This window comes from Mercenaria mercenaria, chromosome 13, assembly GCF_021730395.1.
Source record: "Mercenaria mercenaria strain notata chromosome 13, MADL_Memer_1, whole genome shotgun sequence".
Classification (NCBI taxonomy): domain Eukaryota; kingdom Metazoa; phylum Mollusca; class Bivalvia; order Venerida; family Veneridae; genus Mercenaria; species Mercenaria mercenaria.
Window position 1 is genome coordinate 79646780 of NC_069373.1, and position 17869 is coordinate 79664648.

Here is a 17869-nt window from a genome sequence, read left to right on the forward strand (position 1 = left end):
GGCGATTAAGCTAACGGTCAGTCAACTTTTACAGTTATATTTCTGCATTTTAGAAAATCTAGAAAAACAAATATATGAGTCCATAATTATGAACGCCAAAATGTCTGTATAGTAAAACTGTTACATCGTACTAGTGTTTCCTTCCAAATGCAATATTTTGAATCGAAATTTAACAGACGCTTAGTTTAAACAGTCGGGAAATAGCTCATCAGCTAATGTTTTTTGTTGTACTTTATCCGAAGTAAAATAAAGATTCTTGTATTTTGTATCTAGCAGGTTAAAGTTTCGAACAGCCGGGCCCTGGACCCAGCTGTTCGAAACTTTAACACGGGATAAAGCTAACGTTTGCTTATCTTTTAGAGTTAGATTAAGTTGCATTTCGACATTTTAGAATCGCACATGGGAAACATAATGTATAATTAAGAGTTACGAGAACTAAAGCTTCTTTACAGTAAAATTAAAACATTATACTAGTTGTTCCCTTCATAACTAATATTTTTAATCAAAATTTAACAGATGATTAGCTTTACAGCCGGTTAAAGTTTCGAACAACTTGGTCCGTGTGAATAAAAATATATTAAATGTGCTAGTGCAAGAAAACAAAAACTACGTAAAACAGCTCCTTTAGTCATATATGACATGTGGCGGCCGTACACTACCCATACTTGGACATAGTATGGTCATTTGGGATCATGATGTCCATTCAATATTTCTAGAAAGATCCAGAGGTCCAGAGGTCTCGAGTTCTACTTAAACCGGTTGATGATAGGCGGGAGGGGTGTCTGTCATGATCAGAATCAATCAAATAAAAAACTGGAAAACCATAGGTCGCCTACCACAACATAATGAAAATGTTGCAGGCGCTGTTTGATTGAAATGCAAGCTATCGTCCACACCCTCTAGCCCAGGATTGAGCAGAACTCAACATTTACACATATTATAAGTACCAGAATATAATTAAGACATATACGGCGGTGCACATGGAACCTTCAATGATGCACAGAGTGCAATTCCACGAAAAGCGGTGTTTGGTCCCGAGATGAAATAACAGCTGTGTCCTAAACGAGAAAACAATGGGCAGAAAAAAAAAATTGAAATTTAGAAATGGGATCCATGGTTATGGAGCCTGCATATCACAGACGCTGCCAAAAGAAAACAAACTCAAGCAGGCACAATATCCAATGGTGATTAAACAATACTCAAAGCTTTACAGGCGAGGATATTGGAACCACCCACAATGTTTAAGATGACAAATTAAACAGTAAATAAGTTATCACACTACCTCCATCATAATTGAATATTTCATATTAAATTTGCTATCATTTACACATATTTATGTGAATATGTGGTGGCAGTATTTGGCGTAAACATAGACTTCTTTAAGTTATGAAATTTGTCCAGATAACTCGAAACTATGTGATGTTTTAAGATGAAATTATCTATTCAAGTAAAAATCAATGCGTGGTTGACAGAACTGTTTTGTCACCGTAGTAGTATATTGCATAAATAATACATTCAGTAAGAATCAAAAGCGATAGTAGTAGTATATTGCATAAATAATACATTCGGTTAGAATCAAAAGCGATAGTATAGGCAGTATACAGATGTTTGTTTACGTTACAATTTGTAACATTTAATCACATTTCTTTGAACTACATATGCTTATCCTTAAAACATTACACTTGTATTAACATCTCTTGTCTGACAACAAGACAACATCCCTTCTGAAACATTTAATAATCATTTCTTTTACTTGTTTATCTAAACAATAGTATCAAACACTGACTTTCAATAAATGTAACAATAGAAATGAAACGAATGTCATGCTGTGAAATGTTTCAAATAATCATAACTTTTAGAAGCTTTGAACAATGCTAAAAATTCTTTAAAATTATCATGTGGTTAAAGATGATGATCTTAAACTCAGACTGTAGAAATCCCAAGGATTACTTTTGTCTTTTATTGTTCAGATGATGTTATAAATGTTTTATGTGAACGCGGGTGATTTTATAAATTTTGTACATCTCTTGTTAATCGTAAAACTATTTATCAATTTGCAGACGCTCAAGCTGTGGCATGCAATTTAGTATTTATGTGAAAATTAATATAATAAATTGTTTGTATTTGTATATATCTGTTTATGATAACTTGACACGTTTCTCTTCAGGACACAGAGCATATGCTACATGTTTACCTAAAACTAATGTTCTATTATTTATTTATTTTATTTATGTACAGCATATATTAATCCACGTAATACAAGCAACAATGAACATTTGAGCCGTGCCATTAGAAAACCAACATAGTGGCTTTGCGACCAGCATAGATCCAGACCAGCCTGCGCATCCGCGCAGTCTGGGCAGGATCCATGCTGTTCGCTAACAGTCTCTCCAATTCCATTAGGCTTTAAAACCGAACAGCATGGATCCTGACCAGACTGCGCGGATGCGCAGGCTGGTCTGGATCCATGCTGGTCGCAAACCCACTATGCTGGTTTCTTATGGCACGGCTCAATTATGCCGCTCTATACAGAGCTATAAGCGACAATATACATATATCCATATTTACAATGTTCCAATTTTCTACATAAAATACTGACTTTAAACATCACTCTTAATAAAAGGGGGAGAATAATTACAGCACTAGACTAAAATAAACTAAACCCTATTCACATACAAGAATTTCAGATCCCCTTTCTAATTTCCAGTTTGTTTAGTTATGCCCATAGTTTTCTCGTTTAGAGCAAACCAATTATTTTAACTGGGGACCATACGCTGCTTTTCATGGAATTACACACTAGGGTAGCTTTGAAGATTCCATGTGCACCGCCGTATAAACACATCTGCGGATGTCTCTAAATCGTTTTTTTTTTCTGTACTCTTAGCATGTGTGAATGTTGCGTTCTGGTCAAACCCGGGGCTAGAGGGCGTCGACGGTAGCATGCATTTCCGTTACCGTCCATGAACAGACTCAATCAAACCCGGAGCCTTCAACATTTTCATTTTCGTTGTGTTGAGCAACCTGTGGAGTTTCCACTTTATCTATTTTATAAATATTTGTTTTAAGATACGGACGGTATTTACATATAAGAAATTAATTCTATTTATAAATAAATACTTATCCAACATTTTAAAATATAGAAGCAGGTTCCAGCAGTGTGTTTAGCTACCTCATTAATGGAGAAAGTCACATAAACTTATCTAAGTCATTCATCTGGTCAGACGTGGCAAAATATCTTTCGAAGCCTCTTGACTGCTTATACACAAATGTATAACGGACAGCAATTTTGTTTACAATGAAAACAAGTTCTTGCATTAACATCTAGGTTCTCGTATCTACCAGTGAAGCTACCCCACATCGAAACTTTGCCACTTCTAAAATGAGACGGAATAGCAGAGTTCACATAATTTTCTGTACTAAAATCACTTTGAAATAATTTGTATGTCCGAAGATTACCGCTTTGTGATTCTACTTGATTAAATGCATCCTTCCATCCCTGAATCTCAACCTCTTCCAATTTATTTTCTACTGCTTTAACATAATTTTTAATATTTGGTGATGACAATTTTTTGATGTGGTAAAGGCTAGTTCGTTCTAACATTTTATACATATGACATACACTACTTTATAGTTATGGGAAGATTCACTCTCAGTCCATAAAAATATTTTCTTATTGACACGATTATACTGGTCATATTCTTAAAACGACAAAATTGACGAGTAATTGCACCCCATTGTTTAACCTTTGCTTGTATTCAACCAATTTCCCAATTTATTGCAGTATTTGGTGTATATTTACCAACCCAAAGAAAATACCTCATTGTACGATTTTGTACAGCTTTAACTTACACTGTCTTGTGACTTTGGAACATGGTTGGGGAAAGACTGAGGTTAGGTGTACCATAAACCGATTTAAACTCCCCGGTGGTGGTTTTGCCACTGACCGTTCCAAGGTGGTGCCCCACTGTGTTCCTGTATTTGTTTGTTTTGTCCTTGTGTGTGTGTGTATGTGTGTGTGTGTGTGTGTGTGTGTTTGTGTGTGTGCGTGCGTGCGTGCGTGCGTGCGTGTGCCTTTAGGGAGGCTGCGTTTTTGGAACCCTGTTGGATATTCTTCCTTGTTTTTATCACATCAAATAGCTAGAGAGTAATTTAAGATTGGCCATACCACGGAGAATTGGAACTTGGATGCCACTAAAGGTTTTAACTTTAGATATTATACCAGGCCTAGAGCTCTTTGCTTTAGACCAGTGCCAACTTAAAACCAACGTGATTTAAAACCCATTTACCCTTACCCAACATTCCACACTCCTATATAAAGATAACAATGCATTATAAAACCTGCCAAATTCTTTTATTTTATCCACTAATGTGGTTCTGTTGAAAGAGTCATATGCTTTACGAAAATCAACAAAACAAACACATGTATTAAGTGTTTTTAGCTTCTTGTTTCTATTATGCAAGTTAAACTATGAACATGGTCAATAGTACATTTTTACCCTTAATAAAACCACTTTGCTCATCATGAAGAAAATCATTCTCTTAACACCAATTACTTGTTTGACTACAAACTATACTACAATATAGTTTATATATAGACGAAGCAAGTGTTTGATCTCTGTACTAAAGAGGATCTGCGGTTGATGATTTTGGTATGGGTGTTATTACCCCTTTTGACCATGTGGATTCCAGCATTAAAATAGCAGTTAAATAAGTTTGTGAGCGATATTAAAGCAGCATCATTTGTAAAACATCTACTGGTATATTGTCAAAGCCTGGTGCTTTCCCAGATTTGGCATCCACTGAAACTTTATATGTTTCTGCAACAGAGATTTGACTTTCCAACATTGGAATATCACCATTAATTTGGGTGTCATAAACTTGCTGACCTCCGGGTTCCACAACCATACACAGAACTAGCCACTATTACATCTGTGTTCCAAAGGTTTTCAAATTTATCTGCACACCTATCAAGTACAACCCTTGGGCCCCTGTTAATAGAACCGTTCTGCCTTTTAATATCAAAGGGTATAGATTGAACACGCTCATTTCCTTTTTTCCCTATTTCCCTCCAGAATTCATTTGGATTTGATGAACCAGATTTTCTACATCTTCTTGTGCTTTCCTAGCAAACCCTCTCTTAGCCTTTTGAACACATTTGTCAAACATTCTTCTTTTCTCTACAAGTATGTGTTTTGGATGTTTCTTTTTTACAGGTTTAATCATGATTTTTTCCTGCTTTGTTCATATCATGACAGAACAATGACAGTTCATCAGACCACCACGCTTTAAGTTTCCGAAGCTTTTTGTTTGTTGTTCTTTTTGATGAACATCTAAAATCTTTATGGTTTAACCTTTTGTACATTTCTGAATAGACCACACCAATAAATTTATCGTGCTAGGTAGATTGATTTTGCTGACTTCTAACTTGGTGTAAAATGACAGCATTAAGATTTTGCATGTCAACATCGCCAGACATGAAATCAGAAGGTATTTTGTTTTACATCAAATACAGTTTTACTCTTACTAAAACCATTTCTTACATTCCTGTTACTATAGATATACATTTCTGCTATTCAAATATTAAACCTTATTAGATTTATTTTCAGCCCGTCTGCTATATTTTTATGCCTCCCTTCGAAGAAGGAGGGGTATATTATTTTGCAGATGTCGGTCGGTCTGTCGGTCGGTCGGGATGTAGACCAATATGTTTCCGGATTATAACTCAAGAACGCTTGGGCCTAGGATCATGAAAGTTGATAGGGAGATTGGCCATAACCAGCAAATGACCCCTATTGATTTTGAGATCAGTAGGTCAAAGGTCAAGGTCACAGTGACCCGGAACAGATAAAAAGTTTCCGGATGATAACTCAAGAATGCTTAGGTCTAGGATCATTAAAGTTGATAGGAATATTACTCTTGACCAGCAGATGACCCCTATTGATTTTAAGATCAGTAGATCAAAGGTCAAGGTCACAGTGACTCGGAACAGTTAAACGGTTTCCAGATAATAACTCAAGAATCCTTTGGCCTAGGATCATGAAAGTTGATATTGAGGTTAGTCATGAACAGCAGATAACCCCTATTGATTTTGAGGACAGTAGGTAAAAGGTCAAGGTAACAGTGACCCCGAACAGTTAAATGATTTCCGGATAATAACTCAAGAACGTTTGCGTCTAGGATCATGAAACTTGATAAGGAGGTTGGTCATGACCAGCAGATAACCCCGATTGAATTTGAGGTAAGTAGGTCAAACGTCAAGGTCACAGTCGGAACAGTTAAATGATTTCCGGATGATAACTCAAGAACTCTTGGGTCTACGATCATGAACATTGATAAGGAGGTTGGTCATGACCAACAAATAACTCCTATTGATTTTGAGGTCAGTAGGTCAAAGGTCAAGGTCAAAGCGACTCGGAACAGTTAAACCGTTTCAGGACGATAACTTGAGAGTTCTTGGGCCTAGAATCAGGAAACTTGATAGGGAGGACAAACAGATGACCCCTATTGATTTTGAGGTCAGTAGGTCAAGGTCACATTGACCTGGAATAGTAGAACTTTTGTGTACATTGACCAAATAATTTCTGTTCCTTGTGCAGTTACTGAATGCATCAAGGGGGCATTTCGTGTTCTACGAGCTCCTGTTGGGGGTCCACATTGCGGTGCGCGGCTCCCTGGTTGTGTTTGAGGAGTTCTGTGCTTCCTGGAAATTTACCATTCTCTTTTAGTTTTGATAAATAGACAACGTAGGATGTTGCTCAGGGGCGGGGTGGGGGGCGGGAGCGGGGGCATATAATTAAACAGCTGCAGCACAGGTGTATAGCCTGATTATGATAGATTTTCAGATAATATAACAACGCAAATAAAGCTAAATAAAAGATAAAAAACATTTTCCACAATACAAGAAAATGAAACAGTTTACTAAACTACTACTATATTAAAAAAGGTAAGGATAGATTTCCCGGAAGCACAGAGCACACCAAACCAGCAATAAAGACATGCATCGCAAAGTAGATACTGACTGAATGGCGAATAGTACAGATCTTGATCAGACTGCAGGATGTACGGGCTGATCATGATCTACACTTGCCGCAAAGGCAGAATCAATCGTGTCCAGCATGGCAAGGGTTAATATTACACTATAATGTCAACGAATCCCGAGGACGGCTATAGACGTTTTCTAATTTTCAAAAAATATCATTGTAAGTTTATTATCAAAATAATTTTGGTTGGTCAAATTTTCAGCTATTGACGACTTTTTTTAATTCAAAGTTTGGCTTTATTTCTGGGCGGATAAAAGAAACATTTCCATGTAAAAACTATGTAAAAATTTCTTAACTAAAATTTCTTAAGAAATTATGATTTAGACCGATTGTTTATAATGAGAAAATACATTTTTGGTGATAAAATCTATTTTCTTAAAGATTTTCAACCAATTAAAAAGACATGTAATCACATCAATTAAAGGGAAAAAAACATCCACGCGGATTTATCGGATTTAAGTGTTATACTATACGGACATTTCCTACTTAAGTTGTTATCAATTTTACGCGAAACATCAATAATAAAGAAGTAAAAATGATAAGGCACTTAAAAACATACATATATATATATATTTTTTATCTAATTCTGAATTTGAACATTTTCAACTTACCGTCAATGTACACTCTAGCAAAAAATAGGTGAAGCCGATCACTGTTAAAGAAACACAGAAAGACAGAACTTTAAACTGTGTATAAGACATACTTCCAGCGTATAATGAAAGCTAACAGTATGCAATCGATATGTTAAAGTTATGTAAACCTGCTGTTGCATTTAAAACAGATAAAACAAGTGAATGAAGTATTGCCATACAATACAAAGTCCCCTACTGGAAGGCACCTTATTATGTTATCTATAGTAACAACAAAGGGAAATTAATGAAAAAAAATTTGAAAAAAAAATCTGTTAGAAAAAATATTATTACAAGTCCACACAAAACTCTTTACCAGGAAGAGATATGTCAAAATACATCTAAAAATTCAATGTAACATGCATGTTGTACCACAGAAAAGTGGTCTCGATTTTTCCCAACGGCCAGTAATAAAAAAGTAACAATATAATCTATTTATAGTAACAACAAAGGGAGGTAATTCTTAAAAAAAGGTTGCCTCATGGCAATGAACATTTGTGCCAAGTTACATCAAAATCTCTCCATGCATGGAGAAGAAATGCTCTGGACAAAGTCATTTTTAAATTTAACCTTTGACCTCTAAGTATGACCTTGACCTTGATCTTTTTGTTAGCATCTATTTTTACAATTAATGGTAGTATTTCCAGATTCAAAGATGGAAATATTGATTATTTAAACTGAGCAGGGTAAGAGTAAACAGGACAACACTGTAGAATATGACCATAGTGACAGCGTGCATCTAACTCCCGTAACATGTTACAGCAGCATAAATATTAAACTTCAAAGGACTCATGCAAATATTTCCCCCAATATTCAACTTCATGAACTTCCCAAAAACATTTCAGGTTCAAAAACTTGAATTCAATCACTCTTTTCCTGTAATGCCAGTATTATATTTCATGCAACAGCAATATAAGTCATCAGAGTACATGTTTTTGAATACTCTTCATTTGCACCCAAACAAATTCGTTCTCAGGCGAAAAATGTGATAATTTAACTAGTAAAAAATTTGTTTCCTTTTTTTATTTTTTTCGGATTCCTTTGATAGCAGCTAAAATATTTCAGATTCAGAGATGTTAATTGATCACATGTTTGACTTCGCGGGAGTGTAATAAAGCCAGTGAATAAAAATGATAATACACTAGAGTAATAAAGTTTTGATGTCGATATTGTTTAAAATATATACAAATGTATTAAGTTACATGTCCTTTGTGTTTTATTTGGGACTTTTGGACTATGCATCGCTTATATGCTATGTAGCCGATGCTCGAAACAGTGTGTTTAACGTGTGCTAAGGTGTGTTCTGCTGTTCTTGTACGGGCATAAGTTTATTGTATAGTAACACGCCTATTCTGTTGTTCTTGCTCAGAACTAAACAGCCTTTTCTGTTTCACGTAGTTCGCGTTTCCTTTGTAAATAAATGTGTTAATTTTGTTCTTTTGTGTTGAATGGAATACAAACATTCAAAGAGTGTGCATTTGGCAACGGCACAAAAATTTATAACTATTAATGTATGTTTGTATTGATACGATGTCTCTGTGTATTGGATTTATATTTCTACAATGATGAATTTTAGAACATATTTTCACGTTGCTTTAATTTTCTTTGTATTTGTGTCCATAGCGACTGTGTTATGTCGGACAACATTTCAAGTGAGCGAGTATAACAAATGTCCACCACAGGACTCGAAGTTTCTCACGCTGGTTGCGCGTTCTGTAGAACAGTGTGTTGAAGAATGCATGCGAAGAAAAAGTTGTGAAGTTGTTGGATATAATCGCTTACTACAGTTGTGTAAACTTCATGCGCGAACCTTGTCACCGGCTTTTGTCGAAAACAACTATATCTTGATACGTCGAGGGGACATTAGAGGACCTGAGGTAAAGTATATTTCTTTAGTGAACTAAAATGAATCACTGCACATTTGTAACATGAATTCAATGTGATGAAACAAAACATGAAAAAGAACAACAATGACTGTAAGTTTTGATATCGTCTGTCATCTCACCGTTTATCCTTCTTTTACTTGAGATGTTAAGGAACAGTTCATCAGTTATACTGTATAACTAGACCACACAAACAGTAAAAAGACACAGTAAGTTTCCATTTTTGTCATAATCATTATAAAAACAGTATGGAAATACTAATGGTTTAGTATGAAATATTAAACGAAATCTTTAAGAAAGATAATTTTGTTCAATAATCATTGATGGACAATTTAAACCTCAGCATTGCCTTGATATATTAGTCCAACCCAACCATTAACTCCGAAAGAGTAAAGCTTAACGAAATTGCGTTTCTCTTGACCATTGTCAACTTTTCTAATAAAACAAAACCACGAATGTCCATTGGTTCCACCTGAACAGAAAAAAATCTGCTCAGAAATAATAAATGTTTTCACATATTACATTTTCTTACTCAACACTTTGTTTGCTAAATTGCGCAGTGTTGAGCTGATGAACCTTGCATTTTCCCGCAGCTTTCCTCCCTAAGTTTAGAACAAATCTAGACCAGTCGAAATATTTCCTGTGGCCAGAAGTTATACAGACCTGAAATTGGTCTGGATGTATATGTGACCACTCAGCCTAAAAAGTAACTTATGGGTGAATAACGTGATTGATTTTTGTTTTATGTTTGTATTATACTATTACCCTTTAATGTAGAAAATATTACTCTATTCTACATGCTTTACAAGTAGATCTATAAAGTATGTATTTCTTGATTCTGAAAGTTATTGTTTTGAGCAAAAAATAACTATATCTCCCTTTCATGTATTACATAACATTTAGCTCAGCTTGTCACATTCCTTGATTATTGAAATACTTTACTAGAGCTATCACAAATGTGATTCATGCCTCTCCTGGACTTCGAGGACCATAATCTAGGAAACTAAAGAGAAATAAAAGAAAATCCCTTATGCACATCCAGGTATCAATACTGGTCATTTCTGAAAATTTGAATAAATTATACGAAATAATGAATGAGGCATTCAGGTCACAAACATTTATCTATATATCATATAAAGTACCAGCTATATTGCAAAAACGGCGTTCCATAAGCAATAAGCCAATCGCATTTCGGTAAAAAGTCAAGTGAAATCACCTAGTCCCCATGTGCTACACTACCTGTTGCAATATACCTGCGACCACCAAATGTTTCACGAGGAACTACTTCATTTGCTTGCATTTGTCTTTATGTCTGTAATCTGAACTCTCAGATCATACGAACGATTGACACAATACCAGTAGGTGTTGTAGTACTAGGTCGTCTCTAAAACGTTTTCTCGAACTCCACAATACTATTTCTCTTGCTTTGCCAACATATGATAATCAGCTTAAAGAAATGTTTTATCCTAACCAATTCCTCGTCGATTTTGTCACCTGTTTTCGGAGGTAAAACTAATAATTCAAACCAAAGTACATATATCAAATATTGTAATTATGAAAACAGTACAATGCACCAATTTGAAATTTCGCGCATGTTTCTCAGTTAGTGAGAGTTGAAACGATGGAAACCTCTTGCATGTGTACGTATTTTTATCCTGATACAATATGATCAGCGTCTGCTAAATTTTATCCAGATTAGTCAATAGAGTGACTTCGTTTTTAATCTCAAAGTTACGCTTTTGAAATGTTTACATTGTGCAATAGTAACGGTACCGTTCTTTACCTGATCAAAGCAATTTGTATTTCAACCAGTGTAACTGCCCTGAGTGGAGTGTATGCAATGCTGAAAATGGGACATGTGTAATAAAAGGTTTGCCACTTATAACTACATGCTTTTTCTGATAAAAATATTATTTAGATACTAGTAATACCGCTTTGTATTAATTAAAAATGCACATAAAATCTCTATAATTTGTCTAAAAGGGTTTCTGTGTCCTTAAGATATTTAAGCTTTATCTCTACACAAACAAACCATTTCAGATAACTTTCAAAGGATTTGAATATTTCTCAGCAACAATTATATTTTTACTGTTACAGCAGTTTTATTAGAATATATGTACACAAGTAAAGATAATGTTGTGTATACAACAATCAAACGATTCTTGCCGCAGGTATACGAACACATATATGATAAGGGTTTTCTCTAACAGAATGTCTTCCCCTGCCACCTCTTCATAATGGAACAGTCTATGGGAATACGAATCACTTTGGAGCGACTAAACTAGTCGACTGCACTACAGGATTCTTTGAGATTAGTAATGCCAATTTAAAGCCAATCAAATGTTCTCTATCAGGGAATTGGAGTTTTATCACACATTGTCAAGGTAAAGTTGTTTTTTTTTGTTTGCTTTAGCGGAGAGAGGCCGCATTATACAGCAGTGTATATATTTTTTCTCCGAGTATAGCTTCTCTGGGTATTGTATTCAAAGCATGGTTTAATATATAGGTAGACTGGACCAAAATACCAAAGAATTGATGAATACATGGAACAGATTCTTCAACTTAGCATATAGCAAAGTGTCATTTATTCCCTAACGGTAATAGTAATGGACGAAAGATTTAAATTCGAGCTGATAAAGCTGACATTAAATCTTTCAAAAACAGGAGAGAGGGAGAGATTGTTATTATATTTAACTATTGTACTAATAAAAGAAACTGTTAGTATAAAATCTGACTATGGTAGATATAGAGTGTAATTATAGGGTAAAAGTAATTGCCCTTTGATAATAAAAACAGCACATTTTTAAAATGTTTTACATTATTTGTTACTTCTGATTTGGTTGAGCTCAAAGAGAAAAATCAATGTCAGTTTAAGGAAACAAATAAACAGTGATAGAGGGATATTGATATCAACACTTTTTAAATGTTTTTTGTGTAGCTTTTAACAACAGCCCAAAAATGCTACCGATAAATGATTTTTTTCGCATTTAGTTTAATCGATTTTATTGTAGCGGACCCGTATCGGCATTTTCTGTTGGAACACGTTTTCTGCACATCAAATTTCGGCATTCTCCGGTTGTTTTGAAAAAAGTAATTTTCTGTTAAGACCAAAGAATGCAGAAGTATCTTCTGAGAGTACGTAACCGTACGGAAATTGCCGATTTTCATAAGAGGTCCATTACCTTAAATACTTTTACAGAATATCCCTCTACAGAAGTGATAATTTCAATCTCATAGACGTACAGAAAATGTAAATAGCTCTAACTTACAGAATGTCCAGTTCCGGGAGAGGTGTTCAAGTTTCCTTTATCCACGTCTCATGAAGGATTCCAGATTTACACAGAAAAAAAGACACAACAAAGCGCTAGTGACATGTGTACTGCGCAAAGTGCTAATCTTATTAGAATTAAAAGCTGGTGGCAAATTCAATATATAAGGAGTATATCGACAACATGTATAGGTACGTTTTTAAGTACATCATTTACTTTATATAAAGATTCTTATGTTCTTCTTTTGTATTGTTTTTATTAGCTCACCTGTCACGTAGAGACAAGGTGAAGTTTTGTGATCGTCCATCCGTCCGTCCGTCCACAATTTCTTGTGAACACCATAGAAACCATATTTTGCAAACAATTTTAATCAGTCTTGCACAAAAGTTATATCGGCATAATATCTCGGTTACTTTATCAAAGAATTATCAAAGGCTCAAACTGTATAAGAAAAAACAGAAGGATATTTAACGTATATTCTATCTGGTGGCCACACCAAAAGTATTCAAAAATATGTGCCAAAAGAAGTAAGCACACACCTCGTGTTTTCAAATGTAACCACGTTCGCATACTGACCAAGGCGTTCGGAATCGCATTTATCTTTTATGCTAACCTTCTCTAGTATAAATCAAAATCTTGATAGGTAAAAATAATTGGCCATGCATATTTCCCTTAGCAAATCCGCCAAAACAATGAACCCAGTGTCGCTTTCCAAATTTCTCGTATTTACAACCTGGTGCTATGTCAAAATCTTGCTTATTAGAGATCAGTGATACGAGGACAAAATAAGTACTGTCCGCTCCATACAGAAGGCGGAGTTTAAATCACCATGCATGTTTATTTATAAGTCTGTGTAGGCTAGAATTCTAAATTTTCATTGAATAAGGTACACTTACGTGGTAAGAACGGACTTTGATCGCGCTCCAAATACCCGTTTTTTAAATATAGAAGTTGAAAGGGAGTTCTGTTTTCTTCAACATCATTTTTACATCAAATGTAAGATTTTCCTAGGTGTAACTACGACCATAAATAGAACTAGAAAATGCTTTTGTAAAAAAGCGCATGTCTCCCCCAATGCAAAGTCCTATAGGCAAGAAGTCAATAGGGGTCAGGAGCAAACATCAAAGAGACACTGATGGTTGGCTGCAATAGGGATCATCTACTTGGCATGTCAAGTCATCCCGCTAAATTTCAACACTCTTGGCCTAGTGGTTCTCAAGTCACTGTTCAGGCTCCTGTGACCTTGACCTTTGATCAAGTGACCTCAAAATAAATAGGGGTCAACTACTCTGCATGTCCAATCATCCTATTAAGTTTCAACATTGTAGGTCAAATGGTTCTCAAGTTATTTCCAAAAAATGATTTCACATGAACAGGCTACTGTGACTTTGACCTTTAACAGACTGACCCCAAAATCAATAGGGGTCATCTACTCTGCATGTTCAATCATCCTATGAAGTTTCAACATTCTGGGTCAAGTGGTTCTCAAGTTATTGATCAGAACTGGTTATCAATGTTCAGGCCCCTGTGACCTTGACCTTTAACGGAGTGGCCCCAAAAACAATAGGGGTCATTTACTTTGCATGAACAATCATCCTATGAAGTTTCAACATTCTGGGTCGAGAGGTTCTCAAGTTATTGATTGGAAATGGTTTTCCATGTTCAGGCCCCTGTGGCCTTGACCTTTAACAGAGTGACCTTAAAATCGTTAGGGGTCATCTACTCTGCATGACCAATCATCCTATGAAGTTTCAACATTCTGAGTCAAGTGGTTCTCAAGTTATTGACCGGAAATGGTTTTCAATGTTCAGGCCCCTGTGACCTTGACCTTTAATGGAGTGACCCCAAAATCAATAGGGGTCATCTACTTTGCATGTACAATCATAGTATGAAGTTTCAACATTCAGGGTCAAGTGGTTCTCTAGTTATTGATCGGAAATGGTTTTCAATATTCAGGCCCCTGTGACCTTGACCTTTGACGGAGTGATCCCAAAATCAATAGAGGTCATCTACTCTTCATGATCAATCATCTCATGAAGTTTCAACATTCGGGGTCAAGTGGTTCTCTAGTTATTGATCGGAAATGATTTTCAATGTTCAAGCCCCTGTGACCTTGACCTTTGACGGAGTGACCCCAAAATCAATAGGAGTCATCTACTCTTCATGATCAATCATCCTATGAAGTTTCAACATTCTGGGTCAAGTGGGTCTCTAGTTATTGATCGGAAATGGTTTTCAATGTTCAGGCCCCTGTGGCCTTGACCTTTGACGGAGTGACCCCAAAATCAAGAAGGGTCATCTACTCTTCATGACCAATCATTCTATGAAGTTTCAACATTCTGGGTCAAGTGGTCCTCTAGTTATTGATCGGAAATGGTTTTCAATGTTCAGGCCCCTGTGACCTTGACCTTTGACAGAGTGACCCCAAAAACAATAGGGGTCGTCTACTCTAGCAGCCCTACAATCCTATGAAGTTTGAAGGTTCTAGGTCAAATGGTTCTCCAGTTATTGCTCGGAAATGAAGTGTGACGTACGGACGGACGGAAGGACGGACGGACGGACAGACGGACGGACGGACAGGGCAAAAACAATATGTCTCCTGGGGGAGACATAATAATTTAAGTAAATCTAGCGAGACTAAAAAACTGTTAATGCTTTTAGATACAACTGACACTGAGAAAATTAAGTTCTGGACAGATGGTAAAGAAGACAACGATGGAAACTGGACATATTCAAATGGCGAGAATGTTCCATTGGATGAAATATTCTGGAATAAAAACGGAGCAGTTGGGACTTGCTTACGATTGATGTACAAACTGCATGGAATTCAGTGCGATTCAAAGATGCATTTTATTTGCGAACGTGATTAGACGTATAATTAGACGTACCTTTCCGATGTTTTGATACACGTATGATAAACGCGTACATATTTAGTACTTTTGATGCAATGCTGAAAAATTTGAACATTTTTAAGCATATTATAATCTTTTTAGAATGAAGATGTGCTTTTTTTCTTATTTTGTAATTGAGACGTTGTAACGACGCATCTCTGACGGTTACTCGTGCGTAAAACAGTATATTATACCGGATGTTTGTTTCAACTAATCAATTACAGGTGTTCACATTGACGTTTGGACATCAATTCTAAACATCGAATCTCGTATGAAATGTACATTATGGAACATTGAATCATTCTTTATCCTTGCTGTCGGCAAGTGATTCTGCCTTTGTGACCAGTGCAGACCAAGATCAGCCAGCACGTCCGCTTTCCGGTCCGTAAATTTTCATTGAATAACCGTTCAAACAATAAATGGTACCAAATGAATGAGTGACCAATCCATTTTAGAAATTAAGCAGGCTAAAGGTTGAAAGGCTGTACAAACAGCTACGTCAATTTACCACTAGATATATATCTGCAAGAAAATATTAAAACTCCTGTAACTGACTGTAACTAAAGGCATTATGTATTCTCATTCAACCATTTTAGTACTCTTGTAGATTAATATGAAACGAAAACTACATTTATTTCTGTTTATGTATACATTTGCTAGTCAAAGTGCACGTGATATAGCACACATATTATATTCTCATTTCTGGTTGAAGTTTTGTATAGACCGCGTGGCTCTTCCTGTCAGACTTTATATTAGGATTGTTTAAACCGAAATATTACAGGATACTATCAAAGAAGTTTGATCCCAGAAAATATTATCCCGCATTTACATTATAAAGATACACGAAGTTTATGTAATAAAGAAAGAATTTACCAGCTCAAAATGCTTGTCATATTTTAGCAAAATTTGCTGTTATCGTAAACTAGTTGCTGTTGCACTGCGATATGGTAAAAGTGTTAACCTCTATTAGTGCATGCAACATCAATTTGTCAACATTTGTCATAAATGTGTTATCTAGGAGTTGTTTGTTTAATATTTGATTTCTACAAACATTAGAATTTCTCTGTTCAGTAACATATTTTTCTTAGCCCGTTTTTCAGCATTGTATTGTATCTTTTTTGTAGAAAAGGACCCGGAGTGAAAACGATTTTTTTTATTAACATACTAAAATATATTTATAGTCTACGTTCGAATTGTGTCATTTTAAAATCCGTTCGCTTTGAAATAACGGAAAATACATTATTACCTGTCATATATAAATAATGCACAAGCCGGAAACGGCTAATAGCACGCTTTATAGATAGTAAAATTTACTTTGTCCTTTAATTTCGCTATTCATTGGTTACATCGATTTTACACGAGTCAAATGTTTTCGAATAAATAGGCTGCTTTCCTTGTTAGTAACAGGAATAATATGATTTGCTTATATATAGGCAGTCAAACAGCTATCAAAATAGAGTATCTATCGTCAGATAAAACAGTGCATGCTTACCACATTCAGTGAATGATTTTGAAACTCTGTTTTATTCTGTTTTGTTTTGTTTTTTCGCCAGATGTAAACATCATTTAGCATTTATTAATGTCACGTGTTTTAATTTTGTAAGTGTAACAGAGCACTTGTCCCCATAGAAACACTTTACGTGTCTTAAAAGAAACAGGTGAAGTCCTCTTATTTCTTCCGTGTTTGAAAAGGAAACAACACGTTTTAAAATGTACCTGTTTGAAAAAAGAAATCGTAAGAAATCCTAAACCTTTCGCCTGCTGGCGCCAAGTGATTTTGCCTTTGCGACCAGTGCAGACCATTGGAATAGTGCTATTGGACCTATAACATCTTTCGGGAATCATCATCGGGATAAAGAACTCTCCCTTAAAGTAAACGGCGTGAAGAACTATCCTATATTATATTTGCTGGGAATCGGACACAATTTCTCCGTGTAATATTCATATTTATAGCAACTAAAAAGTAGTCTGTCATGTCAACAAAGGACGATAAAAACAATCGTTTGAAGCATTCTAAAGTATATTTTTAAGCGTAAATTATCAGTCTTTTAAGAACAAGTGCGGCAATTAAAGGGTGGCAGGAACTAGATATATGTATTGTCTGTCTATTGATATATCTTAAATGGACTCCGCATGTAATTTGAAGTAGCCCTTGAT

General features: G+C 35.5%; 1 protein-coding gene across 1 annotated transcript; it reads left to right on the top strand.

Annotated features, from left to right (window-relative positions):
* The first annotated feature begins 9234 nt into the window (after positions 1–9234).
* On the top strand, positions 9235–16925 carry LOC123529827 (uncharacterized). The gene is made up of 5 exons (XM_053521004.1): positions 9235–9546; positions 11365–11422; positions 11763–11936; positions 12824–13012; positions 15483–16925. Exons 1-5 carry the CDS (start codon positions 9235–9237, stop codon positions 15689–15691), a joined length of 942 nt encoding a protein of 313 aa, XP_053376979.1. The 3' UTR covers positions 15692–16925.
* Positions 16926–17869: the final 944 nt, after the last annotated feature.

What these genes read in the sequence shown, in the direction of transcription:
- LOC123529827 (XM_053521004.1), top strand. Translation starts at nt 9,235, where the DNA reads ATGAATTTTAGAACATATTTTCACGTTGCTTTAATTTTCTTTGTATTT. An exon ending in TGGGACATGTGTAATAAAAG is followed by an intron (nt 11,423 to 11,762) that starts GTTTGCCACTTA and finishes TTTCTCTAACAG; the next exon opens with AATGTCTTCCCCTGCCACCT. An exon ending in TTTTATCACACATTGTCAAG is followed by an intron (nt 11,937 to 12,823) that starts GTAAAGTTGTTT and finishes TCTAACTTACAG; the next exon opens with AATGTCCAGTTCCGGGAGAG.